At 40.1% G+C, this 16,747-nt stretch overlaps 1 protein-coding gene across 12 annotated transcripts in view; it reads right to left on the bottom strand.

The window, feature by feature from the left end:
* TACC2 (transforming acidic coiled-coil containing protein 2) overlaps positions 1–16,747 on the bottom strand; it is a 151,196-nt gene that overhangs the window by 27,092 nt on the left and 107,357 nt on the right. For 7 of the 12 annotated variants that reach the window (XM_087765012.1, XM_087765020.1, XM_087765023.1 and 4 more), the window contains 6 exons: positions 12,164–13,484; positions 8,126–8,161; positions 6,662–6,722; positions 5,416–5,623; positions 1,477–1,538; positions 513–628 (listed from right to left, as the gene is read on the bottom strand). In XM_087765012.1, coding sequence (XP_087621138.1) covers positions 513–628; positions 1,477–1,538; positions 5,416–5,623; positions 6,662–6,722; positions 8,126–8,161; positions 12,164–13,484 — 1,804 coding nt within the window. The remainder of the gene's footprint in view (positions 1–512; positions 629–1,476; positions 1,539–5,415; positions 5,624–6,661; positions 6,723–8,125; positions 8,162–12,163; positions 13,485–16,747) is intronic. The other 5 variants (XM_087765016.1, XM_087765021.1, XM_009474007.2 and 2 more) reach the window with 3 other exon arrangements.

Here is a 16,747-nt window from a genome sequence, read left to right as displayed (position 1 = left end):
ACACCTTTCTCATTGTGACCTACATCTCTCCCAAGAAAAAAACTTTTACTAACAAGAACAGATGTCCTTAACAAGCAAAATTTTTGGAAGTAAATACAACCCCCACATCCTGTTCTTATGAAATAGACTCCTTGTTCAGAAAATCGATCTAGGAAAGGCCAAGTGAAAAGTTGCAATTAGGAGATTTCTAGATTGACGTGAAAATGACCTCTGTATGTGAGAAAAAAACTGTAAGTAGGAAGCCACAGTCTAGTGAAACAGTTGCCACTGCGACTCTATTTAGTAAGAATATGAAGGAGAAATATATGTCCTTATTCTTTCCCATTATAAAACTTCTGTATCTTTGCCCTCTATTCTCTATCATATGTGTACACAGATGGGAATCTATTTTTAAACAAACTACTCGGCAATGCAGAGGCAGAGAGAGGAAGAATTGCCTGTGTATGTGCTATGATGGTAACCCATTTCCCTGACATCCTTTTCCATTGCTGAATTTGCTTGCAGTGACATACCCTGAGCATGGTGTTGTGGAATCAGAGAGTCTCATGGGAGGTGATTTGACTGGGCTCTCATGCTGTGCATCAAACATTAGGTATAAAGATTGTTTCTTCGGGGTGCTATCATCCTGCTGGCAACAGGGAAAGAAAGACTCGTTAAGCAACTCAACTGTTCTCCATTAAAGCTAATTCAGGTGACTGAAGCTTTAAGTGACCAAATGACTTGACAGATAACTAATAATATAAGACTGTAATGTAGTCTATACTAATACTGAGATGATCCCTTTAAGGAAGAAACCATTAAAGAACAAAACCTAAACATTTCACTCTTTGTAATGGCTCTTCTTCTGCCACTTTGGGGTTAATCAGATTTCTGGTCCTGTCAGGCAGGAGGCATCCCTTGACTGAAAGTGTTACTAAAATATTCATTGAAACCAATGTTATTCTCATCAGTTTAAGCACCTGACATACATGCTTGATTTTTCTAACTTCCCCTGTGGATATACCCCCATTGGATCTCGTCAATCTATCAAATCCATGAATTAAATAGAAATAAGGCAAAATGACTGATAATGTATAGTATTGCATTCCATATTTCACATTCATTCTGTATTTTCTCCTGATTCCCTCCATCTTCTTCAAAGTTTTACTCTCAGTTTCTTAAAATCGTTCAATAGTTGATGTAGACAGCTTTGTACTCTACGCTGCTGGAAATGCTGATTTGCTTTTAATCTCCAGAAAGAACTAGTATGCCGCTAGCTTAAAAATAAAACAATAAAATGGAACAAGCTCTACAGGATATAGGAAAACAAAGCACATGAAATTTACCCCAGTTATGCCAACTTAAAGGAACTGGTTTTGCAAATCTGCTGCAGGTAGATTATAATTAAATTAAGGGGTAGTGAGGCTGATGGCATTATCAGGATAGCATATTATGACAAGGGAATGCAAATGAATGGAAATGGAAGTGAGAACTTACAGGCACAGAGGAGCCTATTTTCTCCATATATTCTATTTCATATGAGTTGCCATATTCCAATTCTGCAACAGAATCAAAAAAAAGCCATTAAATACATGCCATGAAATGATTTTTGCGTAAGTAAATGAGATCTCTTCTCATTTACAAGGGCCACTCCCATTCTGCTCAATACGTTTCTATGAGGTATTAATAGAATATACAGAGAGAAAGCAGAAGGTGCACTAATTTTCACTGATTTTCCACAATGAGCCTATGACACATTTCAGGCAAATTCATTTGCCTGAAACATTTCAGCCTTATCAATTTGCTGAAGATTCTGCCCCAGGGGCCAGAATATTAACAAAGTTTCAGAGCGCTTTCAGAGCACAGATGACTTTCCTCTATTGTGTTATCTTATCACAGAAAATGCATTTTTCAACAGTGGGTAATGCTGATACCAGTTTCCTTTAATGTACACAAATAGATTTTAAAAGCTGTTGAGAAATGAAGTAATTTCTATTTCTTAGTGTTTATCACACCGTTCTTAATTAAGAAGGACTACCATGGCATCACTTAAGACAAAAAGATACATAAACCCCCTGTATGCTCATGAACAAGGGGTGACACAACAGCCCAGCTTACTGGGCTGTTTGCACATTTTAGTTACAGAGGAAAAGCCTACGGCAGGAAGATTTATGAAGAACCCTAAATCTAAACCCTAATAAAAATGCAAATCTTTACTGCTTCTCTACTTCTAATCTCCTAATTACACTGGAGGGAATTCTTTCCAATCCATGGTCACCCAGTAGTGAGCAGATACAGAGGCAGACAGATAAAACACAGCAAAATGGAAAACAGAGCATACCTTCCTGCACCCAAATATAAGCAAAGACTTTGTTCACTGACACCTTAATTTAAAAATTAAAAACACCATTAATTTGTCCTAGTGCTGCATTTTACTCTGCTTCCATGAGTTAATTCATTAAACCACTTGCACAATTTCATTTCCTTTATAGGTAAGTCCTAATGAATGGCACACTAGCATTTACATTACAATAAGAGTATGTGCTAAAATTCTTCTAGATTTGGGCAGCTTTTCAAAAGTAGAGCTTGTAGCAGGAAGATGGTAACCATCATTAAAATGTTTTGTTCTTTAAAAACAAACCAACCCTAACGGTAATCTCTTACCTGTTCTGTTTAAAAAAAAAGTTTCAAAGAGTGCAGTGTGAGTTTACAATGCTCCAGATTTTTTTATAATAAAAAATAGCACCACAGAGTACAAGCACTGTAATTCCACAAGTCTATGTATTTTGTCAAACAACCACTGAAGAGGAACAGCCACAAACTCTCAGTACCTGACACGTGGGAGGTATTAATAGCAAAACATCTAAGTGAAGAGAATGCTATAATAGCAGGCTTCTCACATTTAAATTCCTAGCACCATATGTTTTAATGGTAATAAGGAGCCAAGGAAGATAGACAACCTCCTGATATCAGATACAAGCTTCTTCCTAGTGAAAGCAGAAACAAAACTGAAACGACGAGATTCAAACCACCTCCTGGATGCAGCATTGCAGGACAAAGCACGAAATACCAGACAACAGCATCCAGTGTTTAGCAACTGCCTTTCTGTATTTCATTTATCTCCACGTAGCCCAGGGAGGTGCATCACGAATGTTTATGGGGCAGCTTAATGACCCCAGAGAGCGATCAGTGAGCGAGCGTGCAAGCACGCTCATGGGCAGGAGACGGGCAGGAGACGTACCGGCACTGTCCTCTGCTGGCACAGCCGGCAGGGATCTTCCATCTGCCTTGCAGGGCCAGTAGCGGCTTTGCAATTGCAATCCAAACTGACTTTTGGGACAACACGCATTTAACCTTACTGATTTAAGGCAGAACACACATGGGAATACTTCAACTAGAAACAAAAGGAATAACATGGCTTGCTAAATGCAGTTTATTTCGTCTCATTGCTCTCAGGAGTTTCCAGCATAATTAGACACTATCTCCTCTCCTAGGTATCTCCTCTAAGACATTATCTCCCCTCCAAAATCTTAGGCTCTGGTTATCTCTATACATTCAAAATCTCCAAATGCCCAGGATATCCCATGAAGTAAGATAATTATCTTTTATAAAGACATACGGCAGACTTACTAAGTGATGTCCTCCAACTCCTCCTACAAATAGCTGCAAGATTACATCAGAATTTTCTGCTAATAATTACTGCTTATTTCTGGTCTGTCCAACACGAAAATGGCAGCAGTTATAAGCAGCGCATGCAACAGATGAGAGCTGGATGTATCGGCTGACTCAGTAGTTGGGCTGTATCTGTACAAAAGCAGTGTTAGGTTACAGGATAATACTCATAGTAGTATCTGGGAGGGGTAGAAATATTCGCACTGAGAAACAGCCCTGGAATCACTCAAAAATTTCTCAATGCCACAGGAGCAAGACTGTCAAGGGAAAAAAATTATTATTTTTAAGAGATCTGAAAAGCGGAAGCATTGTTGATTATAATTAGCATGTAATCTGAAACTCCAACTATACCATGCAGCACACATGAGACAAGACAATTAGCATTTAATTAGAAGCTTTGCTCACTTTCTTCTACCCACTTTGATAGCTAAAATGATTGCCTTAGAGTATCTCTCACTATTCTTTTGTTCCATTTCCTTCCATATAATTTCCATTTTCTCAGATTTGGGGGGCTTATTTTCTAAAAAATATTTCTTTATATTATTTTTTTTTAATACAAATGAAGTGAAGCCAATGTCTAGAATTTATAATTTGACAATGAAGCCAAATGGATTTATCCAGACTGAAATACTTATCTGAATGGAAGACTCAACAGATTTCCGAAAAGCCCAGGCCACACAAACATATAAGCATGTGCATATGAACATGTGCAGCCCCATTAAAACCACTGTGATTATTCATGCCTTTTAATGTCAAACGCATTTGACCTAAAAGCTTAGCAGTTCTTAATTAGGCAAAAACTCCTCAGACCCAGTCTAAAACAGCATAAAGTAGCTTTAATGGTAGACTGGGACACGGGTTGAAAGCTTAGGGGAAAAAAATAAATTCTGACCAATATGAAAAAGTTTAAGCCAAGTTAAACTCATACATTCTTCCCACCCACGACACTGAAAATCTGCCCGCGGAGCAGATGTTGCAAGGCAGTATTCCCTCTGGTAACCCCAAGGAAGGCCACACACAAAATTTTCTAAATTCTGTCTCTTCCACATTCCATGGACCTGGAACGATAGTTCTCAACACAAACTTCCAGCTTTAGCTCACAACTGCTTACAGGAAGGTACGACAGGAAAAATCTTAATAAGCTTATCTAGAAGGAAATTTTGTCTGGCACGTGAACGGTAACTCTCTCACACAGGGAATATCCTGGACATTTTTATGCATAACGATACCTGGATCCTAGGAACCTGGAGGAGAGATGGCATGTTAAGGATCTTAATGCAATACCCAAACTTTGAGCAGAATTTTAACCTGGGACCTTCTCCCATTCAGGTTAGAGGAATAGGCTCAGGCAAAATCAGTAGTTCAGTGACTCTGGATCCAAGAGCACTAACCGAGAGCGGTATCAGACCCCCATCTCCCGTGAAGGCACAGAGAGAACAGGTAGCACGCACAGAAGAAGAGAGCCTGTCCACAATTAACCATACAAAGGAAGCAAAAGCCTTTCTCTGAAGGCCCCTTTCCTTTTCCTTTAAGCTTCCTCTCTACTCTTTCTTGAAAACTCAAGGGGGGATTATGGGGGTCATACGTTCAGCTCCCCATAATTACCAAGTTCCCCAGACTGGTCCAAAGAGCATCATTTTTTAGGGTTCCCAAATAACACAGTTTGCATTCAGCAAAGTATATGCCAATATCCTCAAACAAACCAAACCCCCTCTCAATATATATAACATTAGCTGGATGCAGACAGTCCTTTATAAAGCATACCCTCTGTAGGAGAGCTGAATTTAGTCTCATTTACAAATGTAGACAGATCAGATGGTTGCGGGTAATCCTGTTTATCCGTGTTCAGGTCCACAGTCATGCAGGTCCATTTCTGACTGGTCACCGAAGATGCCAGTTTCTCCTCATCTGTCGCATGAACCACCGTGGATATGACGGGAGGTGTTTCTGGAGTAGGCAGTGGAGTGGGATCCTGCAGAAAACAAGCGCCAATTAATTCTATTATCGTTCATTAACACATTGAATAGTCAAGTCCCTAAATTCCTCTGCACGATTTTTAATTCCGTACTCTTTACTACAGCTCTGTATAAAAATAGTTAATGAAAAATATTGAAGTACTTCATTTAGAACTCTACTAGCAGCAAGTTGTCACAGTGTAACTAAACTCTTTGATGATAAACACTTGCATTGCAAAGCTGCCTTGATAACACGGAAGAAAGAAAATCCAGAGCCGTTTAAATCTCTTAGGTACTTGACATAAGTGGCACACATCACCCACGACTGAAGTCTTTGACTACCAAAACTGACTTTTCATGCTTCCCTCATGGGAGCAAGCCTCCGTAGGTCTGCAAGGTCATGAACCCTTTCTTCACTTCTAGGCTGTCAGCAGCATAAATAAAAGGGAAGGACGGATAACAGGAAGACGAACAGCGGCATGGAAGGAGTTGTGCCACATCAAAGCGCTTAGGCCTTTGTAGGCAGAACAGCTTTTGTTAACTTCTCTTCCAAGAAAACCACCTGCTGGCAGTTTACAACAAGGAATAAAACCATCCAAGCACATGTTCCTGGTAGATCAGCCCACTTGTTTTATTTCTATTTCCCTTCCACCCCACCAGTTTGATGATTTAGTTTCTTACCTTCTAATCTAAAAATTCCAGGGTGGATGGTTACGTCTAGTTTTTCAGACAACTGATTGAAGATTTTTATTCATTTTGTCGCTCCATTGTAACACAGGACTTTCCAAAGTCTTAACACACTAATAGTCTAACTGGAATTCCCAGAGCAAATACTAGATCCAATATACCTTGTATACATGCTTCTAGAGACCAAAAGTTTAATACCTTATCATTATAGCCCAGTGTGCTATACTTGAACACCAATATGCTTATATCCTTTACAAAACCCTCTTCTATTATTAAATGTACAATTCTACAATTTAATAAATGAAACTTCCCTCTTTTGCCTCTACAAGAACACAAATTACATACATCAAAATAAGGCAGTACTTTACCTGAGAAGGAGGATCAGATAGTGGGGATCTTTTTGGTGATTTTTTCACCCTAAATGTATCACTGAAAATAAAGTTAAAACAGTTAATATGGCAATACCAGCAAGAATCGGGTCATTTCACACTTAGCAAGAGACAGCCACAGACAATGCAACCTCTGTAAGCCCTTCTGCTTGAAAATCCCATCCATTAGGCAGCAGCACCACAGAGAAACATGCCATAGGTACACATTCTTGTCATGCACTTGGAACAGGCCTCAATTCCCCAAAAGCTGAGAAAAGCAGGATTGCCATATTTTTCATGCCAACTACCGACACATTTACAGAACGGAGCGGCTGCTTGGTTGCAATTCAAATCCCTGCTCCACCGCAGACATCCTCAGTGGCCTTAAGCAAATTATTTAGCTTCTGTCTGCTTCAGTTTCCCATCTGAAAATTAGGTCTAAATGACGTCTTTAAATGAGAATTAAAACTGTGATAAACTTAGGCAGTAAGCTCCAATGACCCCAAAGCTCTAGCCTTACAAATGTGCATACCAGACCGCCTCCCTCTTCAAAACAAATACAACAGCATATATGGCAATTCTGCTTCCAGTTCCCCTGACAGCTCACAGTGCAGACTGGGAGCACGGACACTGTAGCCCTTCAAAATCCCATAGGTTTCAATCAGGCAAAAGGAATGAAGAATAAACATTATGTCCTGGTGTATAATTACGAATGTTGCCTTTATGTTTATTCATAATTGGTTAAAAATATTTTCTGACAAGGAAATAAACCAATTATTCACCTGTTCTTTTGATGCGTATTGCCAGAGCTATTCAAACATATTTTTGCTGCTAACTAGAAGAGGGGGAAAAATATCATACCAAACTCGCCAATAAAGAATTAATGTTTGAACTGAGATGCAGTAGCAAAAATTACTGCCCACCAGCTCATCCCTGATCAATGAATGGCAAGATCAACACTAGAAATTATAATGGTGGGTTTCAATCGGTAGAGGGCAAATCAATACCACATCTAGAGGGGAAAATAAATTGGACAGCTGAATATTGGTGTGTTCGATGCTACTAATTACCTAGTTATGATGCTAGAAGTAATTAGAATAACTTATTCCTTTAAGAAGGAGAAACACTTTATGCAGTATTTACGAAAAAATGAGTGTACGATGTTGTTGTACAATGGTAGAAATAAAATGTTCACATTTTAGCTCAAAGATACAAAATCTATAGAGTTTTTAAAAGAGGATCTTCTTTGATAGGCAAGCAGATAACGAGGCAATAGATTCCTCAAACTCATTCACAGCAAGGCATCTTACTTAAAATAGCTTTCATGTGTGCCAGTGGAGTGAAATAGTTAACATAAAAGCTTCATGCTGAATCATAACTGATCATGCTGCAAAATAAATGAGTAAAATTAAAAAGCCCATAAATCAAAGAGGAAACTTGAATTGTTAGCTTGGAATTACTTACAACAGAGAACATACAGACATCACATCTTCTACCATCCTAAGACAAATAAGACAAAGAAAAGAGAGACAGACAGAAGGAACTGACAAAAAAGATAAACCTACAAATACTGTTAATGTTAATGTGTTAAGGCAATCTGATCATGCATATTTTCTACCTGTATAATCTTAACACCTACTTTTTATTGTGAAATACATAGGGAGAAAAAAAATATTCATCAAGTCCTTTAATGTTTTCAAATTCAATGTTATACTTTTGACACGCTTTCATCTTACAAAACACATTTTTCAAAGCTGAGGTCTCTGAGTTAAGTTTCTACCAACATACTAAGTGTCTTTGCCTTCCCTGATGGTAGCCACCTGCTTTCTTTTCAAAACACAGCATTCGTTATTATATGGGATGTAAAACTGTTCTTGAATGGCACCTAGGCTTAAGGAAAGAGCAGAGTTATGCAAGGTTTTTTCATGTCTGCTGATTTGTTACGACAGTACAGAAAAAGACACTTGACCATTTCAAATCATTGACCGAAGTCAAAAAAGAAAATGACATTTCTTTAAATCTCATCTATTTTGGTTCTCACTGAAACCGAACTTTGTATTCTGACAGAACAAATCGATTGCCCAAAAACCAGAAGCAAACCTTGCCAAACAATTAAGGCTAAGAAAAGTTTTCATCGACTTATAAGCTTGGCAGCTTCTGCTCGGCTCTTCTCACGTGCAATGCTCTCGGCAGCTGGCACCTTGCGTTTCTAAACACAGCCTCCAACCACCTAACAGTTTTGAGAGCAATGTCTATACAAGCCACCTATTTTTATTCATCACTACAAGCAGGCACTCGGGAGGCATCAGCTGCTCTTTGTTCAGTACCATTGGAGCAAGGTGATCTATCTCAAAGCAGCTCAGCACTTAGGTATACGACCAGAGAGCAATTTGCGTCGAGCTGACATATCTTCTAAAAATCTCATCTCTTCACGTGGAGGTCAACGCTTAGACTGCTGCTGGTTTCATTCCAGAATAAAAATTGATTATTTTTATTGATTTAACACAGGTAAGTCCTAGCATATGGCACAGATTCAAAGCAGTACAGGCTCAGCAATGGCTTAAACCCATGCCTGGCTTATCACCTCCCATAGATCTAATCTAGAAATCGCTATCTTTCCATATAAGGAACACATTTTCAAACTGGTCCATACAGTTGTATTTCTGCACCCCTCAACAGTGCTAATAAAAACCCCTGGCTTCACAAAATTATCCATTATTTCGGATTTATAAGTCCTAGTATATTACAGTATCATTTCCCAACTCTAACACCCTCCTTTCTACCCCTTACAGCTGAAGCATCTTGCACTGCCTTCTCTCTCCTGTCCCACCACGACAGCAGCACCAAGAAGGGTCCCCCACCCCGTCTCCCTGCCTGGCCAGGGGTTCTCCTGCACCGCACCCCAGGGAGGAGTCATGCCGAGGGCCCTTCTTGGGGAGAGGAGAGACCAGAGACAGGCAAACAGAGCCACTGCTTCCCCTGGCATCCCCCATCAGGCCGTAGGCTAATTTTCTTCTAGAAAGTATTATGGCTCCAGGCTGCTCTGTGTATTAATATGCAGATTCTCTTCTTTGTTAGAGCCCACTAGCAAAAGTAGGTTACGGGGCTGGAGCGAGCAGACACAACACAACGCGGTGAAGCAGTCCCAGGCAAGGGCTGGGAATTCCTGCAGACCTCCTGGCCCAGGAACCTGTCGGCCCTGTTTCACTTCTCCCACCACGATCAAGAGCAGCAGTGAACTTTGTGACTGCAGGACAGGGCCTTCCCGTGATGGATTTTCCCAAGGATGGATGTGGTTTAGCAAATTCTTTGTAAATTCGAGTTGCCCCTAAATTAACAGCTTTGGGACTGATTCTAATATTCACAGCAGATGGGTGGACCCACGAGGTTTATACTGGGGGTCTGTCAACTCCACTGCAGCTACTGGAAGACACAAGGAGGCTCTGGCTGGCTGCAAATATCGGACTTAAGGATCTGGTGATATTAAAATTCCCCTTTCTCCCTCTGCACTTCCCCAGTGAAATTCAAATTGTTCCTCTCTCGCAGTCAGACTTTTAAGTCTTCTTGTTCTGGACAAAACCAGTTTGGACTGTAGGCTCGGAAAATGTGTCAGCTTAGCAAGCATCTTAGCTCCCACCTTAATTTCCCCAAAATTCCAGGCATACCTCAAAAAGAAACAACATCAGAACAACGCAAACTCAACTCAACTATACAGTGGTCTATAATTTTTGTAAGTCAGTGTCCTGGTTTCAGCTGGGATAGAGTTAATTTTCTTCTTAGTAGCTGGTATAGTGCTGTGTTTTGGATTTAGTATGAGAATAATGTTGATAACACACTGATGTTTTAGTTGTTGCTAAGTAGTGGTTACACCAGTCAAGGACTTTTCAGCTTCCCATGCTCTGCATGGCGTACAAGAAGCTGGGAGGGGGCACAGCCAGGGGGCCTGACCCACATTGGCCACAGGGCTATTCCACACCATATGACGTCATGCTCAGTATATAACTGGGGCGAGTTGGCCGGGGGGGAAGGAAGGGATTGCTGCTCGGGAACAGGCTGGGCATCAGTCAGGGGGTGGTGAGCAATTGTGTCGTATATCACTTGCTTGGTACATTATTATTGTATTATATTATTATTATTATTATTATTATTATTATTATTATTATTATTATTATTATTATTATTATTATTATTACTACCACTACTACTATCATTCTATTTTATTTTACTTCAATTATTAAACTGTTCTTATCTCAACCCAGGAGTTGTCTGACTTTCACTCTTCCAATTCTCTCCCCCACCCCATTGGGGGGGAGTGAGTGAGCGGCTGTGTGGTTCATAGTTGCTGGCTGGGGTTAAACCACGACAGTCAGAAATGCCTAAAAAGCAAAAAATGGCACAAGCTTCCTCAAATCTGGCAAGGGACGTGAATTAGACGTCTAGAGGGTAACAGGCTGCTCAGAAAAAAATGAACAATCTCCACCTCACTCCATAAAGGAGGTAATTTTTTGTACTGCTTTACGTTAACCATATTATCTCCAAATTGCCAGGCTTTTGTAATTTTAAGTCACATTTTTGTTAGTTAGCTGAAACATTTAAATCATAAAGGGACATGCAGTGAGATACTTTCTTATAGATACACACAGGGTATCAATTTCAGATAAATGGGATATAAACTTATTGATTACCAACTCAAAATAACCACGTCTGAACAGGTACGATAACATGCACGCCAGCAAGCTAACCGTGGAGTCAATGCAACCAGCCACTGAAATCATTAACCAAATATCTAAATACAACAAGCTAGAGAATTTATGCTGCACTTTGTCAACTGTGTCTAAAAGCTGGACATTTCCCTAACACGTAGCAGTCTGGAGATTTTAACCCTTCTGCAGAACTGTAAGCTCTTTCACAGAAAGGAAATTTTTCACATTTTTTAATCTTATATTTAAAAATATATATTTCAATACTGCACTCTTCTGTTTCAGGTTATTTTCTTTTAGATACTGTAATTCACTAGATAAAACCGTCTTCCTGCTGTGTGCAATAGGAGATTTGTTGCTGCATTACTATTTCATGTCCCACTCTCAAAAGCGATGATTCACAAAATATTCTTTACTGGTGTGAATACTTCGATCAGCTTAAACAGTATCGAATTCCCAAGATGAGGTCACAGAAAATTTGGCACAAAATTGATAAAATTTGGACTTAATCAGATGCAAAGCTACAACGAGGCCCAAAACTTCAAAAATCCAGTTGCCAGTCCAGTGGCCTAATCTGCCTTGATTTAGCCCTGGTTCTCCCCTTCAGTCTGGAAACATCAAGCTATTGAGGAAACAGCGTGGGGGAGAGCACGTACAGACCCCCGGCACGACTCCAGTTCTGTGGCTACCAACATTGAACGGCATCTTCCTTTCTCTATTCAAATATAACCCGGGTGTAACTGTGCTAAGGGGTAGGAATGTGCTGCTTCTAATCTAGAAACATCTGTGCCCTTTAACTTACGTTTTTAGTGGCGTCTTCTTCTTTTTTGCAGGTTTATTCAAGTTGTCTCCTTCAGTTCCATTTGTTTCATTGGCAGTGGCTGGTATCTCAAAGGAAGCTGGAGATTTAGAGGGTGAGCTGGCTATCTTAGAAGAAGTCTTGAAAGGGTCAATAGAGTCCTCACACATGTCTGGCTCAAAACTGTACGTTTGTTGAGGCAGTTTCGGCGATTCTTGCATTTTTGTACTAGATGAGAACGGGTTAAAATTGGGATCATCCCACTTGTCAATATCAAAAGTGTAAGAGCCTTTTGTGATAGGGATTTCGTTTGGATCAGTGGGTGACTTGGTCGGTGTGGTTGGAGCATTGTCAAGCTTTTCCACGGACTTTTTAGTCTTTGGCCTCCGTAGTGGCATTTTAGCACCAGGCTTTTTACCTGCTTTTTTGGGAGGAGAAGTACTCTCCTGCTGGTCTTCACTCACCCCCTTTTCTTCGGAATAATCAAACTCCAGCCTCACCGCAATGCCTTTGACCGGAGGGTCTTCTTGACCCCCAGTGTCAGGCGGAGTCACCTCCACAGCCTCTGGTGCCGTTGTAAGAGGTAGTGTTTTCTTATTGGCAGGGGGAGAGTTTTGTACCTTGCTGCCTTCAGTGCTAAATGCACTAATCCCTTCAAAACTGTCTGGATCCAAAGGGTAGGATCCTTCAGGCACAGGCGGGGCCTCCTGTTTCTCAGCAGAGATTTTAGAAGGTTCAGTACATTCAGGCTTTACTGAATCAGCCTTTGCTTCTGATACTGGTTTATCCTCACCTGGGGCACAAGCTGCTTGGCCAAGGTCAGACGGTTCTTGTGGTGTTTCCTTCACCGGTGGAGCATCCAGAGATTTTTTGGCTGACTGCTTCTTTTTTAAGGAAGCTGGTCTGGATTTCTTTGTTCTCTTAAGGGTACTAGAAGCACTACTTGAACCAGTACTGTACACATCTGCTGCCGGTGCTAATGTCTCACTATTGCCAAGATAAGATGCTCCATCAAAATCACTTGCTTGCAAGCTAAGAGAGCGAGACAATGTAGATTTGGAAACTGGGACTGAATCGGTAGATTTTCTTCGAACATTCGCTTTGGGATCACGATTCTTCGATTCTGGAGAGCTTGGTCCTAAGGCATGGAGAGAATCAACCAACTCAATGTTATCAAAGTCCAAGTTGTAAGTTCCACTGCTGGCTATTGGCTTGTCCTCATCAAAGACGGTGGAAAAAGAATGGGAAGGGGGACGGAAAGGGCTTTCTTCAACTGATTCACTGTGTGACACATCAGTTACGGGTACAGTTTCTGAACATAATCCTGTGGGAACAAACAGAAAACTCTGTGAATTTTAAACACATTTTTAAAACTGGAGCTTAATAAATTTTACTATAATCTAATATTACTACAAGTAAAAAAAAATAAAGGGTTAAAATCATATAAATGGACTAAGCAATGATTAAAGGACATACAAACCAAAGTGACGTTTCCAATATATGAACTAGATTAGAGGAAAAAAAATAGTTCTCTTCTCCCCAGAAAAGGATTCAAGGCAAGTTTCATGAAAACACAAAATATGCATCTGCAATAGCCTCTAGAGCATCTCTTTTAAACTAATTATCACTTACTTAGAGAGATGGATATTACCATAACATGCTAACTATGCCAAATACCAGAAAAACTGAACATCAAGCACTTTATTACTCCCGTTTTCTACTGTTATAAAGAGTTCACAGAATTATGTCAGAGCTCTTATGCAGTAAATTCCCTGTAAATTGACTGGTGCTTCAGCAATTACATGTTGATCTTAAGTTTTGTTTCCCATGTGCTATTTTTACCAGTTTCCCAGAGGAACACGGCTTCCTCTCCACAACCCATCAATGCTGCTCCTCCCTCTGCCCCAAGCAGTCAATACACTCCACTTTGACCCTGTAATTCCAAGTTTATAATGAGACATGAATCACTGCGAATTTCAGATGAAATCAATTATGGTAAAGGTAAGAAAATTAGTCAATTAGAGTACTGTACAAATATTCTTTGTTGAAAATCTTCCTTAAAAAAGACTTCTAGAAACTCCCTACAAATTATTTAAAAGAGATTTCTCAAAGCGTAGCTCTAACTCATCGATGAAAAGAAAATTTATAGAGAAGGATATGCTAAAACTAGACCGAGCAGCTTTCCACTGTAATTAGAGATTTGCTTATTCAATGGAATCCTAGAAAGACTTCTAGAAGTCTCTTGACTTGGGATATAACAACTATATCGGACAAAGTCGAAAAAAATAGAAAATATATAGGTAGGAAAGGATTAAGATGATGGTCCTTTCTGCCTTCCAGTTCACAAAAGTTCATGAGTAAAATATTTTACAAATTCTGAACATTGTTTGTTCCTGCTGCCACTGTACTGCTCCCTATCTGAAGGTAACATTCCCACCTCTGCCTGTCTGTGCGTGTCCTGGTCAGGGCGTCGGAGACCTGGGAAATCTCTCTCCAGCTCACAGCTCAGGCTGGGGCGAGCCAGCTGCTCGGAGCGCTCCCTGACACCTACTGGAGCAAAACGCCCCAGTGTTTCCTACTGAAGCATTCTTCACGTTGTCATTTTTTAAAATTATGCAATTATAAAGAAAAACAGTCAAACAAAAATAAATGCTTTGCTCATCCTTAAATGACTTCAGAGAAATTTCTACACATCTTTTTCAATCCAGTCCTGACATGTTTTGCAAAACAATTCCCATTTTGCCCAGCTACATTCATTAACGTTGTTCATAAAAGCACTACAGACAATCAATAATTACTTTTAGTCAGAAGCTATGAATGGATTAAGAACAGAAAAAAAAAATTTCCTTTGTTTCAAAGGAAGTTATATGTCTGCATAGAGATTACACAAATTATTATTTATGGATGTAGAAGACAGAAAGGATTTAAGGGAATTGGACACATTTCCCCAAGCAGTACCTTAGAGTGGCATCACTTATTTCCAGAGATTGCCAAAGGAATGACAACTACACAGTTTCTCCTGTGGAAGTTTACTAAGTTACATCAATTAAAATAATATTTTAATGTGTTTTCCTGCTAAATGAATGCTAATAACATGGCAGTACTTCAGGACAGTTTATTTTTCTCCTTAATCTCCACTGGGTTGGGCTTGGTTTCAGCCTGGCTGAGAGGTCATTAATTAGACTTGATTTGCCAGCCGAGCTGGTGCTCACTTCAGACACACATCACTTTCTGACACTGATGGGACTTCTGTTAAGGGGACTCAAAGGGTGCCATAAAACTCCAGCATTAGACTAATCTGTACATTTTACACTGGAACGGGAAGGGAAGACACTTAGCGGGAATACATTACAATAAACACTGGCGTAGCTCTTAGTATGTCAGCAGAGTACAAATGTAGGTCAGCATGAAATAAAAGGGGGATCTGAGCAAGAAATTGTCTGCAATTACGCATTGTTTTCATTCCAGCGTGCGCCAAAGGCCTCAACAGGATTGAGGCCCCTTGTTCAAAGTCAGCACAAACATGCATTTAAACAAAAAATAAAATCAAATAAACCAATGCCCTGCAGGACTTGGACTGTAAATAACAGGCATGGCAGAGCTGAGGTTAGGGATGCATCACAGCAGCAAAGAGAGCGGACAAAGCTTTCCAGCTACTCAAAGCAAAACAGCGTTCAGACTTGGTGTGCTCCACATAGTGCAGAGCTTTAATCTTCTTTAATTGCTTATTTCACAACTTCCCCCTAATCAAATCCTTCACTTAGAGTATAGATGTCTGCAGAGTGTCGCTCGACTCGCTACTGCGATATTTTTATTGTTTCTTCATGAAACAGTATGTGAAACTGTCTCAGAAAATACGGCTTTTGGTAGAAGTGAAATGCTGCTGTGGACTCTTCTGGCGGTACAACAGAATTGGCTCAGCACTCGTAACAGCAGAAATGCTGGAGAGGAAGATATGAATGGTACTCACTATGGCAAAACAGCACGGTTTTATTACTACAGAGAGACATGAAGACCATTCTTTCCTGACATTAACAGCCTATTCAGAGAGCGGTGCCATTTGTCCTTTTACATCACAGAATTAAGCAAATCACTATTACTAATTACAGTATTTTATTAAAACGTAATTTGATCGCAAAGGAACACGCTACAACACAAGCTCTGAAAATTAAGGCAGGACTTGCCCTGGAGAGAGGCCAGCACAAGGTTTTAAATAAGGTTTACGCCTTTTATTGGTGCTGACAGTCACCCACAATTTATACTGGTAAGAGCTGCCCACAGGTAGCTATTAAGTTTTATAAAGCATTCCAAGAACATGAGCGATAGCAGGGAAACTTACCTTGCCATAAAAAACAAGCAATCCCCCCAAAAACCCTCCCATCCCATTAATTAAAAGAGAAGGTTCTGCTCCTTCCACAAGGAAATATCTCTGATTTCAGAGAAATTTTGCCTGGATCAGGTAGGAAAACCAAAAACAACGCCAAAACCAAAAACAACAAGAAAACCCCAGACTTCTTGCACCCAGGTGATCAGACCTCTAAATGAGAGCTCCATGGCATGTTTAATGCTTGGCATTTTCACCTGTCA

The sequence above is a fragment of the Nipponia nippon genome, unplaced genomic scaffold (assembly GCF_047370975.1).
Source record: "Nipponia nippon isolate SJK-2023a ecotype South Korea unplaced genomic scaffold, ASM4737097v1 scaffold_3, whole genome shotgun sequence".
NCBI classification, from domain to species: Eukaryota; Metazoa; Chordata; class Aves; order Pelecaniformes; family Threskiornithidae; genus Nipponia; species Nipponia nippon.
This window is presented reverse-complemented; position numbering and strand designations above follow the sequence as displayed.